Source organism: Polychytrium aggregatum (genome assembly GCF_025602895.1).
Source record: "Polychytrium aggregatum strain JEL109 chromosome Unknown BJ171scaffold_40, whole genome shotgun sequence".
In the NCBI taxonomy this organism is placed as follows: domain Eukaryota; kingdom Fungi; phylum Chytridiomycota; class Chytridiomycetes; order Polychytriales; genus Polychytrium; species Polychytrium aggregatum.
Window position 1 is genome coordinate 260,694 of NW_026516242.1, and position 16,509 is coordinate 277,202.

Consider the following 16,509-nt stretch of genomic DNA (forward strand, 5'->3'; position numbering starts at 1 on the left):
TCAATCTTGGCGGATTCATTTTTTTTGTTGCTGGCTTTCGCTGCTGCCGCGAAGGAAAGACACCTTGGCTCCGGACTCGCAAAACGCACATCTGCTCCCCCCCCCAAATCCCGCCGCGGCTCTATCGCATGCACAATGTCTGACCAGGCTGCTACCAAGAAGAAGATGTCGCAGCCCAGCCGGAAGGGCAAGAAGGCATGGCGCAAGAATGTCGATATCAAGGACGTCGAGGAGCAGCTGGAGGAGCTTCGGAGCGAGGAACGCATCAGGTATGAGCAAAGCCGATGCGGCCGAAAACAGCATCCCGGCAGCAGCGCCCTTTTAGCCCATAAGCTCTTGGCGAACGGGGCGCCTGGAATCAACCCCAAACAGCGACCAGCGTCCTGATATCCATCACCTTGCTCCGCGGGTGCTCTGGCCACAACAGCGGCCAGCACATCCACACAAAGCCCGACGCCGACCTCTTCGTCATCGATACTTCGGGCGACTCCAAAGGTATGTCCTGGCTCCTGTAGCTATGAAGAGTCGCCGGCGATTGGTGTCAGCGGCGGCGTTGTCTTATGGCCGTCATCTGAGGCGCCAGTTGGATCTAATTTGTGTTCATCGGCCTTGGTATATGGCACCGACGATTACACATCTTCGCTTCGATTCGATGTCGACTGATGTTTGACGTACGAACGGCATCGATACTGCGATTTCAAACGACACAACCCGCATCGATACTTCCTCGTGTGCCCGGCCATATCTGCGACACCGTCTTTCATTTGGCGGAATATCGACGCAACGACATGGGGACATCTTCGGCTCGACGCACCTCAACCCGACGACATCCATCGCCCACCGGCCAACTTGCTGCTGTTGGGACCACACACCGATGCTTGTACTACTCAGAGAAGAGCGCCCAAAAGTTCAAAAAGACCCTCAAGGTCGATGAGATCCTCAGGCCTCAGTCCGCTGTCGCTTCGCCAACGGCCGCAAGGTCACAAAAGGGCGTCGTCAAGACCGTTAATGCGAAGGGAAAGACCACCGTGGCCTCCAAGGCTGCCGTGGATCAGATCAACAAGATCGTAAAGCGTCGCCAGGAGCATGGCGTGCCGCCCAAGCCTGCTCCCAAGAAAAAGGGCACCACCTACTTTGACATGTGGGATGCTCGTGAGTACCGCCCGGGCTATCGAGCAGACATTGCGATGGCATCGATTTGCCGGCCAACACCGTGTCTTCATGACACACCAATTCTGATCCTATGACTACCTTGTATCCAGCCGAGGAGCCTTCGACCCTGAACGACTATGTCCAAGACCACCTGCCCCAGCCAGCCAAGGTAAGCTTCCCAGACCGGGTTGGAGTCGCATCGGCTCCGCTTCCATAGCTGCTGCATCACCCGGGGCCATCGTGTAGCATGATACCGCTGTACAGCACAATATCACTGCTCTGCGTGGTGCTCTCTGTTGCTCCAGCCACGGACACCGGTGCTCCTGAGGGTCGTTGGATGCACTGTTTTGGATGCTCACCAACGGTATCGCACTCTGGGTGGCCCAAGAAACCCGATCTGCCCAGCACCAAGGCCACAAACGTATCTGCCGTCAAGGTCGCCCACGCCGGCGCCTCATACAACCCTAAATTTGACGAGCACCAGACGCTGCTGCAGTCGGCTCTCAATGTCGAGCTCGACAAGATCGCAAAGAGCGAAAAGATTTCCAAGCAGTTGGAATACCCCAAGGAGCTGGACGACCTGGACGAAGACATGTTTGTAGACTATGACGATGACGACGAAGATCCTAATGCCGAGGGTGGAGAGGATGGCGACGACGAAGACGCCCCAGACGCCGTCAACCACACCAAGTCAGTGGCAAATGTCCGGAAAAGCAAGGCCCAGCGGAACAAGGAGCGGCGACGGTTGCAGCTGGTGGGTTTCGATCTGCGTGGCCCGATATTCGAGGCGAGGGGCTGGCGGCCTTGCGATGCCTCGATGTCAAGTGTCGAAACGAAGGATCCTGGCGGCTCCCTCGCATAGCCGAGCCCCGCAACTGTGATCATCTATCGTATTTGCGTCGGTTGACTCATTCGCCTGCTCTGAATATTCGCAGGAGAGAGCCGAGAAGGAGGAGCGAGAGCGCAAGCAGCTTCTGAAGCACATTGGCATGGTTGAATCGATCAGCGCTGAGCTGGACAGCCAGGAGCAAGAGACCAAGGAAAAGCTCGGCAAGCGGGCTGAGATCAAGGAAAAGCTAAAGCAGAGCGGTGCAAGCCAAATCGGACCACACAAGTAGAGTATCGCCATCCAAGCAGCCGGATCGTTGGTTCGCCTCGTGGCATCAGTCCTCCGAACGGCAGTGCTCATTGGACTATTGAGTGAATCGTGCTCTGATCGTCGTTGTGTGCATTTCCAGGTTCAAGTCGGCCCCGCTAGAAATTCAGCTGACCGAGGAGCTGTCGGACTCCCTCCGGTCGCTCAAAGTAAATATTGGATGTGCTTGGCCGCGGTCGTTATAGACTCCCGAGCCCGTGGTCGCACGCTTTGCAGACGATCCCATATGATACCCTGACGCCAGCGAAGGCAGTCTGTCTGGATTCAGACCCCCCCAATGTCTCATTACGAATGGCTAATATTTGGCAACCTGCTCTGTTTCAGCCCGAGGGCAACATGTTTAAGGACCGATTCCTGAGTCTTCAGGAACGCAAGTTGATCGAGCCCAGAGTGCCCGTAACGTCAGTGTTGCATCTCTGCTCATTTCTATTGCCCCGTGCCTCAGCCCGCACCGTCCATTCCTGCCACTCCATAATCAGGCCATCACACATCCTCGCCTCGATTCAGTACCATGCAACTCTATATCAGCCACACAGTGCCGCGAGAGATGCTGCACGATCTGCTTTCTCTGAGTACTAAACTCTACTTTTCTCGCCGATTCCGCTCTCTCTTTCAGTCTCAAGCGAAAGCTCAAGCACAAGGAGGTCGAGCGGCACGATTACAAGCGTTTCAAGTAGAAATAAACGTGATCCTATCCTTCCACTCCAGAGAAGAAGAGAACATCAGCTGGAGGAGAGGTTTTCATGGGAAAGCGCCAGGAGGTGGGACAGCCAGGATAATATATTGATGCTCGTGCAGTGCAGAAAGGCAAGCCGAGGGTGTTCAAGGCTCGCATGAACCCGCGCAGGCTTACATGCGTAACATTCAAAGAGGGAGAAGGGAGAAGCGAAAGGCATTCGTGGCGGAGTCAGTCCGCCAGTGGATTTAACCGCATGTCGAGGGAACACCGCCATAGTCCATGGCAGACTTCGATGCTGTTGTTGCAGTGCCCTACACTCCTCCAGCCCGGACCGACATGATTAGACATGGCGGTGCCTGGTTGTCAAAGTAGTAAAGGCCCTTTGGCGCCGATTCCGCGCTGCCGCCGTCGTTGCTGTCATCAGCGGAGGCATCCTGAATGCGGTTGTAGAGATCATGCAATGTCCTTTCCTGGACCGATTGTCCTTGACACAGCAGCTCGATCTAGAAGTCGGCGTGAACGGGGGAGCGTAAAACGGACACCAGAACAATTTGGTTAGACAACCGCCTTGACCATGGCTCCAAGCATACGGCAGCTTCGCTGGAACACTCGGACACGCTTGCGAGCCTTCATCCATGCTGCCTCAAAATACTCATCTCCCGAGGATAGAGACTGAGGCAGCAACAACGAACACATCAAGGGCTGCACTGGAAACGAATAGAACAGCCTACCTTTTCAAATACACCCAGCTTGAGCTTGCGGGTGACATATTTCTGCGGCCCCAGATTCGTGCGCAATGCGAGGCCGAGTCAGCATATGTTGAACCACGCCGGGAGCTTGTTGACATCCAGACAGTGCAAGGCTTCCGGAGTATCTCCGCACAATGTAGAGACACAGCCCTACCCGGCAGCATCCAGGTGCACTCGGCAATCCAGACGAACTGTGCGAGTGCTCTTACCTTGATGTCTGTCATTGGTGTCGATTTTGAGGTACGAATATAGGGCTCGGGTATGTTCCGCAGCGTCAGGCCCATCTTCATTAAATCAGTCGACCATCTGTCGGTATGAGAGAGCATGAGGTCAACCCGCAGTCCATCTGTACTGTCTGTGCGCATATCCGGCTGCAAGCAGCACCATAGCGCAGGCCCAGGCGATCGATCCATAGAAACAGCCAAAGCCGCCATCCGCAGTTGGCAGACGTTCACACTCCAACTGCGCACACTCAAGCAAAAGCATCTGCTCTCGATATCCGTTTTAGAGAATCGGCTGCGTCGAACCCACCTTTCATCATACTTGATCATGAAGATCAGATCGTCCTCCTTCCAGGGGCTGATTCGCTTGATCCGGCGGGGCTGGACAGGGTCTGGTTTTTCGTTCCTGATGGTGCTAGACTTGTTCTCCAGCGACGAGAGCTGCCAGTGCGGAGACCATGCAATAAAGTCGCTTTTGTATCCATACACTTCTTTGAAACCGTCGTCGTCGTAGCCGATCGAGCCGCTGTGCGCCTCGTCTTCGTTGGTACCAGCCGTCGGATCGCCTGGGCCGTTTTGGACCTGAGCACCGGACTGCGGCGATAGGACAGGACGTTCTGCCGGGTCTGCTGTCCGCAATGCTGCGTCTGCTGCTGAGGTGTGTTCGACCGAGGCTTGATCTTTGGCGGCCGCCATGGGACGAGCTGGATCTGCGGCCACAGCGAGAGCTGCGTCCCCATTGCTGGAGCCGTCAGCACTGTCGACGATCAGCTCTCGAAGACGGTATTCCATCAATAGCCCGTAGACGTCATGGGGAAGGGTCCGGGAAGGTGTCTGTGCAGCTGTCGAGCTGGCAGCCAGATCGCCCGAGTCCATCGTCCGACGGCGCTTGGGATCCTGGAGATTGTCCTTGGGGGCATCGGCGCCGGTGGATGCGTCTTTGGCCGAGGGCTGGTCCTGATCAATGGCATTCAGGTCCCTGAGCTTTGATGGGTCCCGGGGGCGATATTGGTGGGCCATAAGCCCCGGGACTGGGGACCTGAAGAACTCGTATATCTGTCGACACACCTCGGTGTGTGGAGTAGCGCCGGGGCGCTCAACGATGCGGAAGTTGAGGTGGTATCGGTCTTCGGCCTTGAGCTCCTCTATTTCCTCGAACGGACATGGAGTCGGGAGAACCAGGAATGGGGTGGAGGCGAGCATCCGGGCTTCGTCTGGCTCGACCGTTGGTGGCGCCTCGTTGAGCAGCTGCATTGTGGGTGGCTGGATGTGTGTGTTTGCAGGCGATCGCGGTGGTCTGTTGAATCTGAGTTTGATCAGGGTCTTGTGAATTGAAAAATAGCCGAGCAGAGCCAATGGAAAGCGCATGAAAGGAGGGAGGGGGGAAATCGGCAAATGAAAAGTTATATATATATATCATATATCTATATAAGCCTCTGTCTGTATATGTAAGGACGAAGCCAAGACCGGCTTCGCCTCGGCGAAGAGCCGCTGCGCAGATTTTGATACGGCAGACTGATAACAACCTTGGGCAACGGCTGGCCGATTGATCGAGGCGGTCTCGGGCAATGCAGCGAGCGGTGTGTGCGCTGGACGGGCTGAGGGGAGGGGATCGGCTGATGGGGCGGCTGGGGTGTCAAGATGCAAAGACCAAACAAAAAAAGCGTCAGAGTCCGCACCGACACTTGCTTCTGGACCACCCACGCGCACGGCTCTTCGCCTCAGGGTCGGTGGGAAATGCAGGGCCTGCCGGCGCTGCCGCCAGACGCAAAGACATATGACCGTGCGGGTCTTGGCCGCATCGGCGGTCGGCGCTGATGGACCTGCCGCTCAGCTTCTCATCTGAGCAAGCGATCCCGGCCTCGTGGACAGAGTAAGACTGACCATGGCTGTTCTCTGCCAGCAGACCGATGCATAGCGCTGCCTCTGCATCACAGCATCATTCGGCTGCCAACGGCATTGTCGAGCACTTGCCGGCATTGCTCTGTGCTCACCAACACCAAATCCCTCGGCCCAGCCTTTCATTCATCGCCAAGGTACAACCCGCCCAATGCATCAGCACGAAATCATTGCCCTCCTGGAGCCCTACACCACCTGCGATCTCTCCGATGGGCTCGCCAAGCTCGGCAAAGTGGGCCATCTCCCAGGACTCTCGCTCCTATCGCCAGAGCCCGGACATGCCCGGACAGCTCGCATCTGCGGGCCTGCCTTCACCATCGAGCATCTCTTGGTATCCGACAGCAGCGTCCCGCCATACACCTCAGTCCATCCCCTCGACTTGGTTCCTGTCGGCTCGGTCCTGGTGATCAAAGCTCCGGCTGCTGCCCCGAATGCTGTCTTTGGTGGGCTCATGGCCACCCGAGCTCAACGTGCGGGATCTATGGGAGCCCTCGTCGAAGGCCGTATCCGAGACTTGCGCGAATTCTGGGATCTTGGCTTCTCGGCCTGGGCGCTTGGACACTCGACCATGGGCGCCGCCGGCTGGACAAGGCTTGCGAAGGTCGGAGAGCCTGTGCAGTTTGGCTCCGAGAGCATGTGTCCTGTCTGGATCCGCACTGGCGATATCATCGTGGCCGATGTCGATGGGGCTGTACGGATCCCGATCGAAGATGTCGAGCTCGTCGCTAAGGAGTGTGCAGCTCGCATCGAAATTGATAGGAGATGCATGCGGGATCTGACCGAAGGCAAGCCATTTGCCGAGACGCTCGCCAAGCATCGATGAGCACACCGATTTGGTGGTTGAGGATATGACGGCGATATGTTACTGAGGATATGGCAGCGATATGTAGTGCAGTTGGATACGTTGTCGTGTTGTGGAACATGATGCGATGGAACTGAAAATGGCGTAATATTGTGCAGTACGGCGGGAACAAGTGGAATTGAGTACGATGCAGTATCTTGAGGAACACGAGTGCGGGAGGGGTGGTGGTGTTCACGGAATGCTGAGCAAAACCAATCACATATCGTATCTCTCAATCGACATCATTCAGCCGGGTGATCAGTCAACGTCATATGTAAAAGAGTCCCGTTGTCGAATTGGGGTGATTACTTTCGTCTGGATCCCGAATATGCTTCCACCATGGCCGGACAGTGTGTTCAAGGAGACTGGCCTTGTGGACAGCAGCAGCAGCGAATCGGAGATCGAGATCAAAAGTCTACGCTGCAAGCGCGAAGCGAATGTACGGGCATTACAGAGTGCATGGGTACTTCGAAGAGATACAATCTATTGTTATGGAGGAACATAGCAAGAAATGGAGGGGAAGGTCTCATCCATCAGCGACCTCCTGACAGGATCAGGTTGAGGCCAGACACACATAGCCGAGATCATGCACCATTAGATGCGCTCAAGCAGGACTGCACGCCCCTAGATATGCACAACTGAGATCATCCATCATCAAACAAACTCCAGCGAGATCTTGTGCCATCGGATGCCCACCGATGGGACCTGTGCCGTCGCATCTTGGATCGTCTTCCCCTCCGCGATAGATCACCATGGAAATTGAAGACACTCGGCGCCAGTACACCGCTTCGGCGGTCGATCACCGGGCCCCTGAGAACCCTCGCTTGCCCAACTCGCGCTTGACGATTTCGGCCAGCTTCTGGTTCATGAGCTTGTTGATGTGCGGCAGGAAATGCACCCGGTCGTAAAAGACAGCGCTGTTGTCGGCGTTGTAGAGGTCCGTCAGCATCCGCCAGGTCGGCATCACAACGACCTTGCTGGACTTGAAGATGTTGAAGAGCTCAAAGTCCTTGCTCTCGGGCATCCGACCGTCACTGGACGGCGTTGTTTGCTTCCAGATCAGGATCGAGCCGCTGCGGGTCGAGTGGCGGGCAAAGGCCGTTGCCCACTTGACATAGTCGGAGCCGTGGATGCCCAAGTTCAGGACGATGATGCTCTGGCCGTAGGTCTTGTCGATGTGGTCGAGTAGGGCAGGGATGGTATAGCACCAGTCCAGCGGGGCATCAAAGTACGGCGCCCCCTTCTCGGGGAAGAGCCGGCCCTTGGTGTGGCAGACGCCCGGACGATCGTCGTACGCCTGGAAAAAGGTCATGGTATAGTGGGGCGTCTTGAAGTACCGGTTTTCGATGTATTCGACGGTCTTGGTCCAGTCCCAGGTTCCGTTGCGGTAGCAATCACAGACCTCGTTGCCTTTGAGGAGGGCATTGGTGCCGCGCATGAAGCGCTCCCAGTCGTGCCAGTCACGATCGATGATCTCGGTCGTTTTGTTGAAGCCAGGCTCCTCGAACTGCCAGTGACCATGGCTCAGACGATAGGCCAGCGACAGATACTGGTACCGCGTGACCGAGTCGCCGATGAAGATGATGGGCCGACGCATAACCCACTCGAACTCGAGTTCGAAGCCAGCTGAGTTGGGACGTGTCGGGTGCTTGGGCCTGCCGGAGCGTTCGACGGCTCGCAGTGAGAAGACCAGGCCGCCCAAGGTCAAGACGACGAGGAGCAGGCGTATGGCCCATCTCGCTCTCTGGCCGGTGAAGGTGGATTTTGTGTGGTCTGACGACATGGAGGGCTTGTGGTAGGGAAAAGCGGAGGGAGGGCAAGACGATGGTACCGAGACAGAGGATCGAGCGAGAAAGAAGAGACAGGCGGGTCGGGACGCTGCGACGGCGAGCAACGGCAACGGAATGTGGCAGAGGAAAAGAGACAAAAGAGAGGAGGGACCCGAGTGCGACTGGGACAGTCGGCGGAGAAAGGACGACGGAAGCTGGAGATCGAAAGCAGGCGGTCGACGCAGGAGACGACGGGAAGCGAGGCAGGCCGGCGGTAATGTACAGGCGGTGGCCGGAGACGATTCGCCGTGGTCGAGCCGAGGACATATCCATCGGCTGGTTGCACCGGGCTTGTCTGCAAACAAGCGGGCTCAGAGCCGGCAGCCACAAACAACACTCGTGGAATGGGTGTCCAAGCAAGCCATGCACAACCAACACGGAGTTGTGCAGCTCACAGCAACGACTGCGAAGGGGAAAGCAAGGGGCTTGCCCCCCACAGCCCGAAATAGGGCTGGTGACCGGTGAAGTTGTGCAGGCCATAACGCTCCGAGCCACGGGACAGACACGAGGACTGAACACAACTCGATGGCCATGCCGCCGGGCATGGCATGGCAGGGGGCCATGTGCGAATGACCCGGTCGGCCACCGGCGAGAGCACAGCCCACCAGGACACATGGGTCGCCCCAATACAAGTCGGGCTGGTGTTGAGGGCCCTTGTGGCTGATCAGAGCATCGACACCCTCCTCGCCACCGCCAAGAAGGCATCGCCTCCTGGTGCTTCTCAAAAGGCAAGTTTCATCCTGGCAAGACAAAAATGGGCACAGCCCGTGGGTCTCGCCGGTGGTGCGTGCAGTGCTTGGACGGGGCACAACTCCATCGTGACGGGGTTGGCAAACCACAGCGGCATCCACAAGCCGCGAGCCAGGGCCAGGGGCGTCTGCTGTGTGGTGCTGGCAAACGGTTGGTGGCACCATGCCGGGGTATGAGGTGCCTCCTTTCAATCGACAGAGTTCAACCCCAGTTGCTGACAGACAGTGTCCTTGCCACCAAAGAAATTGACCTGGCAACTGGGTAAACCGCCATGGGCGTCGAAGAGACCGATGGCGACAATACGGGACAGGACAGGGCAAAACAAGTAAGCACAGGACGATGCAGCCACAGGACAAAGTATGGCAAAGCAGAGCGAAACTCGAGGCATTGAGCATTGCACAGGCTGTGCAGAAGTCGAACGATTGCGGTTGCGGTTGCGATTGCGATTGCGATTCGGAGAGCGCACAGTATTGAAGTTGACAAGTTGCGGAATGGTGACACGGTGTGACGCGCAATGTCCAGCCCACGAACGCCCGATTGCCATCACATCCCGACAACCGCCGCCGCTGTCCATACCAGGGCTGGTCTCGAGAGGCTGCTCTCTGTCCTGCAGCTCATAAGCCCCTCCGCCTGCATCTTCTCGGCGATCCCATCCCTCTCCCTCCATCGCCTTCCATCGCTCCTTCTGACTTTGCCCTTGGCCATCCTCGGCACCTCTCTCGCTCGCCCAGCCCAAATGTTGCTCCCACGGACCATCGCCCGACGACCTCTCCGTCTCGCCGCACTCGGCGTGGCCGCTCTTGCTGCTCTGATCGGCATCTGGGCCATGCTCATGTATTTCTCGCTCCTCCCTCTCAGCCCTGCATCGATCCTGCACTCAAAGTCACCCAGGACCAAAGTCATACCTCATATCATCCATCAGTCGTGGAAGAACCAGACACTTCCAAAGGTAAATCGGACGCGGCTGTCTGGGCATCGGCCAATTGTGTCCGGACCATTGCGCCGTTGCCGGTCTCGACCCTGTCGATTCAGAAGGCCCGTTGAGATAGACCCCCCCCCTCCGGAAACAGCGCTAACGTTCCCACGTGCTGAATGCTCTTCTCGGACCAGAAATTTGCCCGTTGGGCTGATTCATGGAAGCAGCACCACCCGGACTGGATCTACATCCTCTGGACGGACGAAATGAATCGAGACCTCGTCCAGCGAGAGTTTCCCTGGTTTCTGAGCACGTACGATGCCCTGCCTCATAACATCAACCGCGCCGATGCCGCTCGCTATCTCTACATGTACCAGTACGGCGGCGTCTATGCCGACCTCGACATGGAGTGTCTCCGAGCCATGGACGCTCCCGTTGACGAGGGTGAGCCTGCCCTCATCGATCGCGGCGCCGCCTTGATTGGCCGCATGGGTCACAACACCCGGTTCGAACATTCTCTCCCGAACGCGTGGATGGCCAGCTCCCCGGGTCACCCCTTCTGGCTTGTCGTCGTCAACCTGATCGTCAAGAATCTCGGCACACCGGAGGGTGATAGCGCAGAGAAGCTGACGGGCCCTGTGGCTCTCTACAAAGCCTGGGCTCAGTTCTCGCACCGGTTATTCCATGAGGATTTCGTCGTCCTGCCTCACGGTATGTTCTTTGGACCGTTGACCAGTGAGACGGCTCTAGCTGAGCAAGCGAGAGGTTGCTGTGTGGTTTCGTCCGGCTTGTCGCTAAGGCGGCCTCCTAACTGACAGGCCCACCGATCTTCCGTTATCTGCCCATATGCACAGGCTACATCTATCCATACGACTGGAACCAAGCCCTCGTTCACGGAGCCATCTGCAGTGCCCAATCCAATACATTCGATGAGGTGCAGTGCAAGAGGATCCTTGAGGCTGAAGGAGAGCCAGGACAGCCAGCATACACCATCACATACTGGTCTCACAGCTGGGAAGAGGACAAAGCCAATAAGAATGTGTTGGAGGCGCCGTGAAGAATGGTGTGTTCTGCTCGACTCTCTCTGTACTCGATGTCATCGAACGCAATCTATAGAATGCCTCCCATCTTCTGTGTATGTAGTCGTAGAATGATCTATTGCGCGGCTTGACCATTTGAAAGAAGCCTGGCTCGGTTCGTATGCGGGTTACGTTGTCTACTGCGTGGCTTGAACACGTTTGCATACGTGCCGCTAGATCATGGACGAGATATGGCCAGAAACGACAGCGCCGGCGCGAGGAGAGTCGGAATGAGGGGCGAATGGAAGGCGGGGCAGCAGTAGCCGATGCGATTCAATGGCGGTGGACTGGAGCGAAGGCGAGCCAGGCCCGAGCCGGACCTGGAAGCGAGGATGGCGATCGGCGTCTTGGGCTGGCCTGGGTTCATGAGCGGTTGCGGTGCCCTGGCTCCCTCCAGGCGGGACTTTGTCTTGAGATGGCTGTCGTTGCGCCGGGTCGCCTCTGCCTTTGCTTTGTGCAAATGGGTCGCATAGCAGGCGCAAACTGTGGTTAAGACTGTCATGGGAGTGAGCAAGGCGAGCAATTGGTGTGTTGAAATGTGTGAACAACGAGTGAGATTCGACGCCACTCTGCTCAGTGAAAATGCATTATCTCAGCCCCGTCAGCGGTGTTGCACTGCTGAACAACATAGCATTGAATAGAATGGAATTGAAGTGTATGCTGTTTGGGGCGTCGTCTCCTGGCTCGCCAGCCCGACAGGGGGAAAGCATCTGGCCTTTCCGTTCTGCCCCCCCCCGGTCGCTCTCTCATTTCGCTCCTTCGACTTCGTCGCCGCTCTCCTGGCCTCGTCTGCACATCGTCGATTGCTGTTTCCTGTCTCTCCTCATCCCACCTCTCCGCCATGCTCAGAGCCTTCTCCTGCTGTTTCGGAGGACTCGCAACCCCACCCAAGGACCGAGATGTCCCCCCGCAGACCCCTGTCTCCAAACAGCCAAAGTTCCCTCCACAGCCAAATGCCTTTGGTCCCTGGTTCCATCCCGTCGAGTGTCTCGTCAACACTGCCCGCGACGAGCCCGATGCCCTCTTGATTAATACATACGAGAACGGCGACTCGGAGCGCTTCAGCTATCTCCAGGTGTGGAGAAGAGCTTACTTGATCGCCCAGGCCCTCAAGGCGCTTCCTGGCTGGAGCGACGACGGCCACGACGTCATCGGCACATTCTGCGAGGCTGAAGCCAGCTGGGTGATCTACTCCTTCGCCGTGTGGATTCTGGGCAAGTGAGTATCCGCTATTGGTGTGGTGTGATGTTTTGATGTGGAGCTATGAACATCAATTCAAGCAAGGGACATATTCAACCCTTGTTCCGTGCCATGACAAGGGTCGAGTCTCACCTGTCTCTTGAACTCCATCCAGGAAAACACTCAACTTTGCCCTCAACCTGCCTCCTGCAGCCCGCAAGGCCCTGTGCGAGAGGTATGTCCCTGCCATGTTGTCGTTAGGATGAGCAGGCTGGTCCGAGGTTTGAATCGAGCCAGCTTTACCCGATCCCGATCTGACACTCACATCACCATCAACCGACAGACATGCAATCAAGTACATTCTCTACCACCACACCAAGCCTGGTCGCATCGAGGGTGTGACCCTGGTCGATGCCGCCGCCTTCCCTGTGATCGAAAACATTCCATCTCCGTCCCTCGAAGTCTGTGAGCCTCTCGATGAGTTTGTGACCTTTCAGTGCACCTCCGGAACGACAGGTATGTGACCCAGGAGGTGCGAATTGTGGAAGCTTAAGGTGCACAACTCGATGATTGAAGGACATGGAGCAGTGGCGATGTAACGATGGGCCAGTATGACTTGTTCTGACGATCGTGTACTGTCCACAACACCGACTCTTGATCAATCCCCAGGCGTCCCCAAGTCGTGAGTGGCTCAGCACCGACCTTAAATCCCATGCTGTGCTCGACAGGAAAAAAACAAACAAACAAACGAACTGACTATTCACAACACCGTGTACTTGCTGTAGATACAAATTTTCCTTCAAGGGTGCACTCACAAACAGAGATGGCGGAGGCCCCAAAGGAAGAACCGCAGGACTCTGTCAGGTATGAGTATCTCGATGCTGCTCGCAGACATTACGCTTGCAGGGCATAATTACTAATCCACGGCGGCCATCAGTTGCCTTCTTTCACCGCGACGCTTGTTCTCCTCCTGATTACACTGAATCTCGATGGCTCCGTTTGGATTCCTGAGCCCACGCCCAACACCGTCGACAAAGTCAAGAGCATGATCAGAATGCTGGACGATGGCGTATCGTACCTCTACCTGGTGAGCTGTCGAATCTGTCCCGGAGGAGTTGTTCGCAATATGGATACTAACGCACGATGCTGCCCTGTTGAACTCTTCCGTCAGACCCCTTCCTACATGAAAGCGATCATAAATGTGGCCCAGCTGCAGAATCCCGATGCCAAGTGGGAGAAAACCAAGACAATTGCCTTGGGCTCGGAGTTGGTGCCTCCTAGTACCGTGAATAGCACCAGACGTGTCTTCCCAAATGCTGAATTGGGACTCGTATATGGGTCGAGTGAAGTAAGTAACAGGCGCCGAGTCGAAGCTGATATGGAGTTCTTGAATCAAAGACATTTTCTCACCCTACTATGAACCTCAGTCGCTGCTTGTGGGTGCACTTTCAGTTTTCCACCTCCCGGCCAACCAGATCCTCAAATCGGACAAGCTCGTCTACAAGCTTACCAAACCAGGTGTGAGATGTCTCCTCTTTGATGAGGACGGCAACATTGTCGACCAGAAGGTCTCGAAGACTGGTGTGCTCGTCTTTGCCGTCGACAAGGACCATCCCATCAAGAACCACCCCAACTTTGTCAATGCAAATCCGAATGACAAACTCTCACCCTTCGGCTTCCTTGAGGATGGCTCACCTCGAATCTGCAGCATGGACTGGGTCGAGATGGTTGGCGAGAACCAGTTCACTGTGGTTGGAAGGTGAGGTCGATGGCCGGGTGTTGCATCTCTCGTTGATGGCGACTGCACATCTGGCATCCTGACTACACATCCCACTCCTGCATCCCGGATACTCACGCCATCCACTCCCTCACTCTACACCATCACTCCAGATTCGACCAGAAGATCAAGGTCAACGGCGTCTATGTCGACCTCAACGCCCTCGAGGAGCTGGCCAACGAAAACATGTCCAAGATCATCTCGGACTGTGCCTTCATCCAGACTTCCGAGAAGAAGATCGTGATGCTCTTTGTCCGCAGAAGGGGCTCTCAGGTCAACCCCACTCCTGCCGAGCTTCTGCAGCTGACCGAGGACATGTTTGCGCTGACAAACGTCGCCAAGTTCCCGATCCACAACTGCTTCGAGCTCGACGAGTTCCCCTTCAACGACTCGGGCAAGCGCGACCTCAAGAAGCTCAGGCGCATCGCCGAGAATGTCGATCAGTTCGGCAAGTCGGTCGAGTACCCTCGTTTGAAACTCGCCAACACTCCCCTGTCCCGCACCGCCGCCAAGATATCCACACTTGGCAGCCAGATCATCGACAACCCCGCCCTCGACGGCCGCAACTACTACATCGGCGGCGTCGGCTTTGACTCGCTGAGTGTCGGCCGTCTGTCCCTCGCCATCAAGGACGAGTTCAATGTCGAGATCTCGCCACTTATCCTCCTGTCGAACGGAATGACACCGACTGATGTCGCCCAGTTGGTTGTCGACATCCTCGACGACAGACCGATGATTCCCCCGACCGTCCATCTGGCTGCCGAGGCCGCCAAGCTCGACGATGCGAGTGTGACGGCCGAGGGTCTTCCTCCGTTTGTCTATCCCAAGGACCCTCGCGGCATCGTCCTGACCGGTGCCACTGGCTTCCTCGGTGCCTTCCTGGTCTTTGAGCTGGCCCACAAGTTCCCTCGGGCCAAGATCTACTGCCTGGTCCGAGCCCCGACCGAGCAGGTGGCTGTCGAGCGCATCATCAGCACGGCTCAGAAGCTGGTCCTCGATCCGAGCCAGAGAGCCTTCCTTGACCACAACCTCAAGTCTCGACTCGTTGGACTGTGCGGCAACCTGTCGAAGAACAAGTGGGGACTCTCGGACGAGCGATGGAAGGAGATCAGCGAGGAGACCGACATGATTGTCCACAACGGCGCCGAGGTCCACTGGCTGTTTGACTATGACAGACTCAAGGGACCCAATGTCCTCGGCACTGCGACGGCCCTGAGACTGGCCACAACCCACCACCTGAAGCCGCTGCACTACATCTCGACCATCGGCACGATCCCGATGGCCAAGAAGGCAGACAAGCCGCTCGAGGAGAAGATCTACTCGGCCTGGAACATCTCTGGCGGGTATTCGCAGACCAAGTGGGTCTCTGAGCAGCTGGTCAACAAGGCACGATCGAGGGGAGTACCTGCGACGATCATTCGCCCAGCCGTCATTGCTGGCGACAGCCAGTACGGAGGTAAGCTGAGTGTGGTGTGGTGTGATGTAGTGGAAATGTCTCATTCATTCCCACGGACTGGCCATGAATCGATGGTCTCGATTGTCAAGTGCCACTCACCCACCAACTGACACCAACTGACACCTTCACACCCTCCATTGCTCCAGTGTCCAACTCTGATGACTACATCTGGCGATATGTCAAGGGATGCATCCAACTTGGTGTTGCTCCCTCGCACGCCACTCTTGTCACGATGACCATGGATCCCGTCGACCATGTCGCCAAGGTGGTTGCCGAGATTGCCGGCTCGGAGGAGGCCCTGTCCAAGTTTGTGTTCCACATCAGCGACTCGGAGCACAGGTGAGGACTGTGTGATGTGGTGTGATGTGGATATGGTGTGATATGTTGTGGTGTGGATGGTGGATCCTGACTCTGATTACTCACTCACTCACTCACTCACTCACTCACTCGCCACAGTGTCCTCACTGAGACCCGGCTGTTTGAGATTGTCAGGAGCCATGGCTGGCCGATCCTGTTCGAGACCCGCGAGCAGTTCAAAGAGGCATTCCACTCCCATCCCGCCGTCGAGAGCAACGCCCTGTTCCCGCTCATGCACATCATGATGGACATGTCCTTCAAGATCGACAACGCCAACACCCGCTCGATCTACCCGACTCCCTGTCCCTCGCTGGAGGGGGTTGTCGAGAAGTGTCTCAACTATCTGCACCACGTTCGCTTCTTGGGCGATCCCCTGGACCCGTCTTCGTCCTTCAAGATCAAGTATCCCGAGACCAGCGCGGTCACCCGCACCGGCCGCAACTGAGGTCCGATGCACCACGGCGATGGT

The 16,509-nt window shown here is 56.7% G+C and overlaps 6 protein-coding genes across 6 annotated transcripts; 4 read left to right on the forward strand and 2 right to left on the reverse strand.

Annotated features, from left to right (window-relative positions):
* Positions 1 to 66: 66 nt before the first annotated feature.
* Positions 67 to 3,068, forward strand: BJ171DRAFT_518516 (ribosome biogenesis protein Nop53/GLTSCR2). Its single transcript, XM_053112253.1, has 9 exons — positions 67 to 269; positions 428 to 495; positions 892 to 1,152; positions 1,263 to 1,321; positions 1,541 to 1,906; positions 2,088 to 2,266; positions 2,391 to 2,457; positions 2,633 to 2,709; positions 2,925 to 3,068. The coding sequence occupies exons 1-9, from the start codon at positions 136 to 138 to the stop codon at positions 2,983 to 2,985; spliced, it is 1,272 nt and encodes a 423-aa protein (XP_052963464.1). The 5' UTR covers positions 67 to 135; the 3' UTR covers positions 2,986 to 3,068.
* A 199-nt stretch (positions 3,069 to 3,267) lies between these two features.
* On the reverse strand, positions 3,268 to 5,493 carry BJ171DRAFT_214595 (uncharacterized protein). Its single transcript, XM_053106407.1, has 4 exons — positions 4,268 to 5,493; positions 3,946 to 4,042; positions 3,719 to 3,760; positions 3,268 to 3,490 (listed from the first exon to the last, which is right to left on the reverse strand). The coding sequence occupies exons 1-4, from the start codon at positions 5,323 to 5,325 to the stop codon at positions 3,299 to 3,301; spliced, it is 1,389 nt and encodes a 462-aa protein (XP_052963465.1). The 5' UTR covers positions 5,326 to 5,493; the 3' UTR covers positions 3,268 to 3,298.
* Positions 5,494 to 5,648: 155 nt separating this feature from the next.
* On the forward strand, positions 5,649 to 7,144 carry BJ171DRAFT_445506 (ribonuclease E inhibitor RraA/Dimethylmenaquinone methyltransferase). Its single transcript, XM_053108173.1, has 2 exons — positions 5,649 to 5,830; positions 5,975 to 7,144. Exon 2 carries the CDS (start codon positions 6,008 to 6,010, stop codon positions 6,677 to 6,679), a length of 672 nt encoding a protein of 223 aa, XP_052963466.1. The 5' UTR covers positions 5,649 to 5,830; positions 5,975 to 6,007; the 3' UTR covers positions 6,680 to 7,144.
* Positions 7,145 to 7,349: 205 nt separating this feature from the next.
* On the reverse strand, positions 7,350 to 8,659 carry BJ171DRAFT_214606 (uncharacterized protein). Its single transcript, XM_053106408.1, has one exon. The coding sequence runs from the start codon at positions 8,478 to 8,480 to the stop codon at positions 7,497 to 7,499; it is 984 nt and encodes a 327-aa protein (XP_052963467.1). The 5' UTR covers positions 8,481 to 8,659; the 3' UTR covers positions 7,350 to 7,496.
* A 1,476-nt stretch (positions 8,660 to 10,135) lies between these two features.
* On the forward strand, positions 10,136 to 11,207 carry BJ171DRAFT_397029 (nucleotide-diphospho-sugar transferase; the record flags this gene model as incomplete). The annotated part of the gene is made up of 3 exons (XM_053107185.1): positions 10,136 to 10,225; positions 10,387 to 10,903; positions 11,047 to 11,207. Coding segments are annotated over 3 exons (768 nt in total), but the record flags the coding sequence as incomplete, so codon positions are not given.
* Positions 11,208 to 12,035: 828 nt separating this feature from the next.
* On the forward strand, positions 12,036 to 16,508 carry BJ171DRAFT_214631 (male sterility protein-domain-containing protein). Its single transcript, XM_053106409.1, has 11 exons — positions 12,036 to 12,489; positions 12,626 to 12,685; positions 12,794 to 12,966; positions 13,120 to 13,132; positions 13,236 to 13,314; positions 13,388 to 13,537; positions 13,622 to 13,798; positions 13,878 to 14,209; positions 14,341 to 15,683; positions 15,830 to 16,022; positions 16,140 to 16,508. Exons 1-11 carry the CDS (start codon positions 12,113 to 12,115, stop codon positions 16,483 to 16,485), a joined length of 3,243 nt encoding a protein of 1,080 aa, XP_052963469.1. The 5' UTR covers positions 12,036 to 12,112; the 3' UTR covers positions 16,486 to 16,508.
* The last annotated feature ends 1 nt before the right edge of the window (position 16,509 follows it).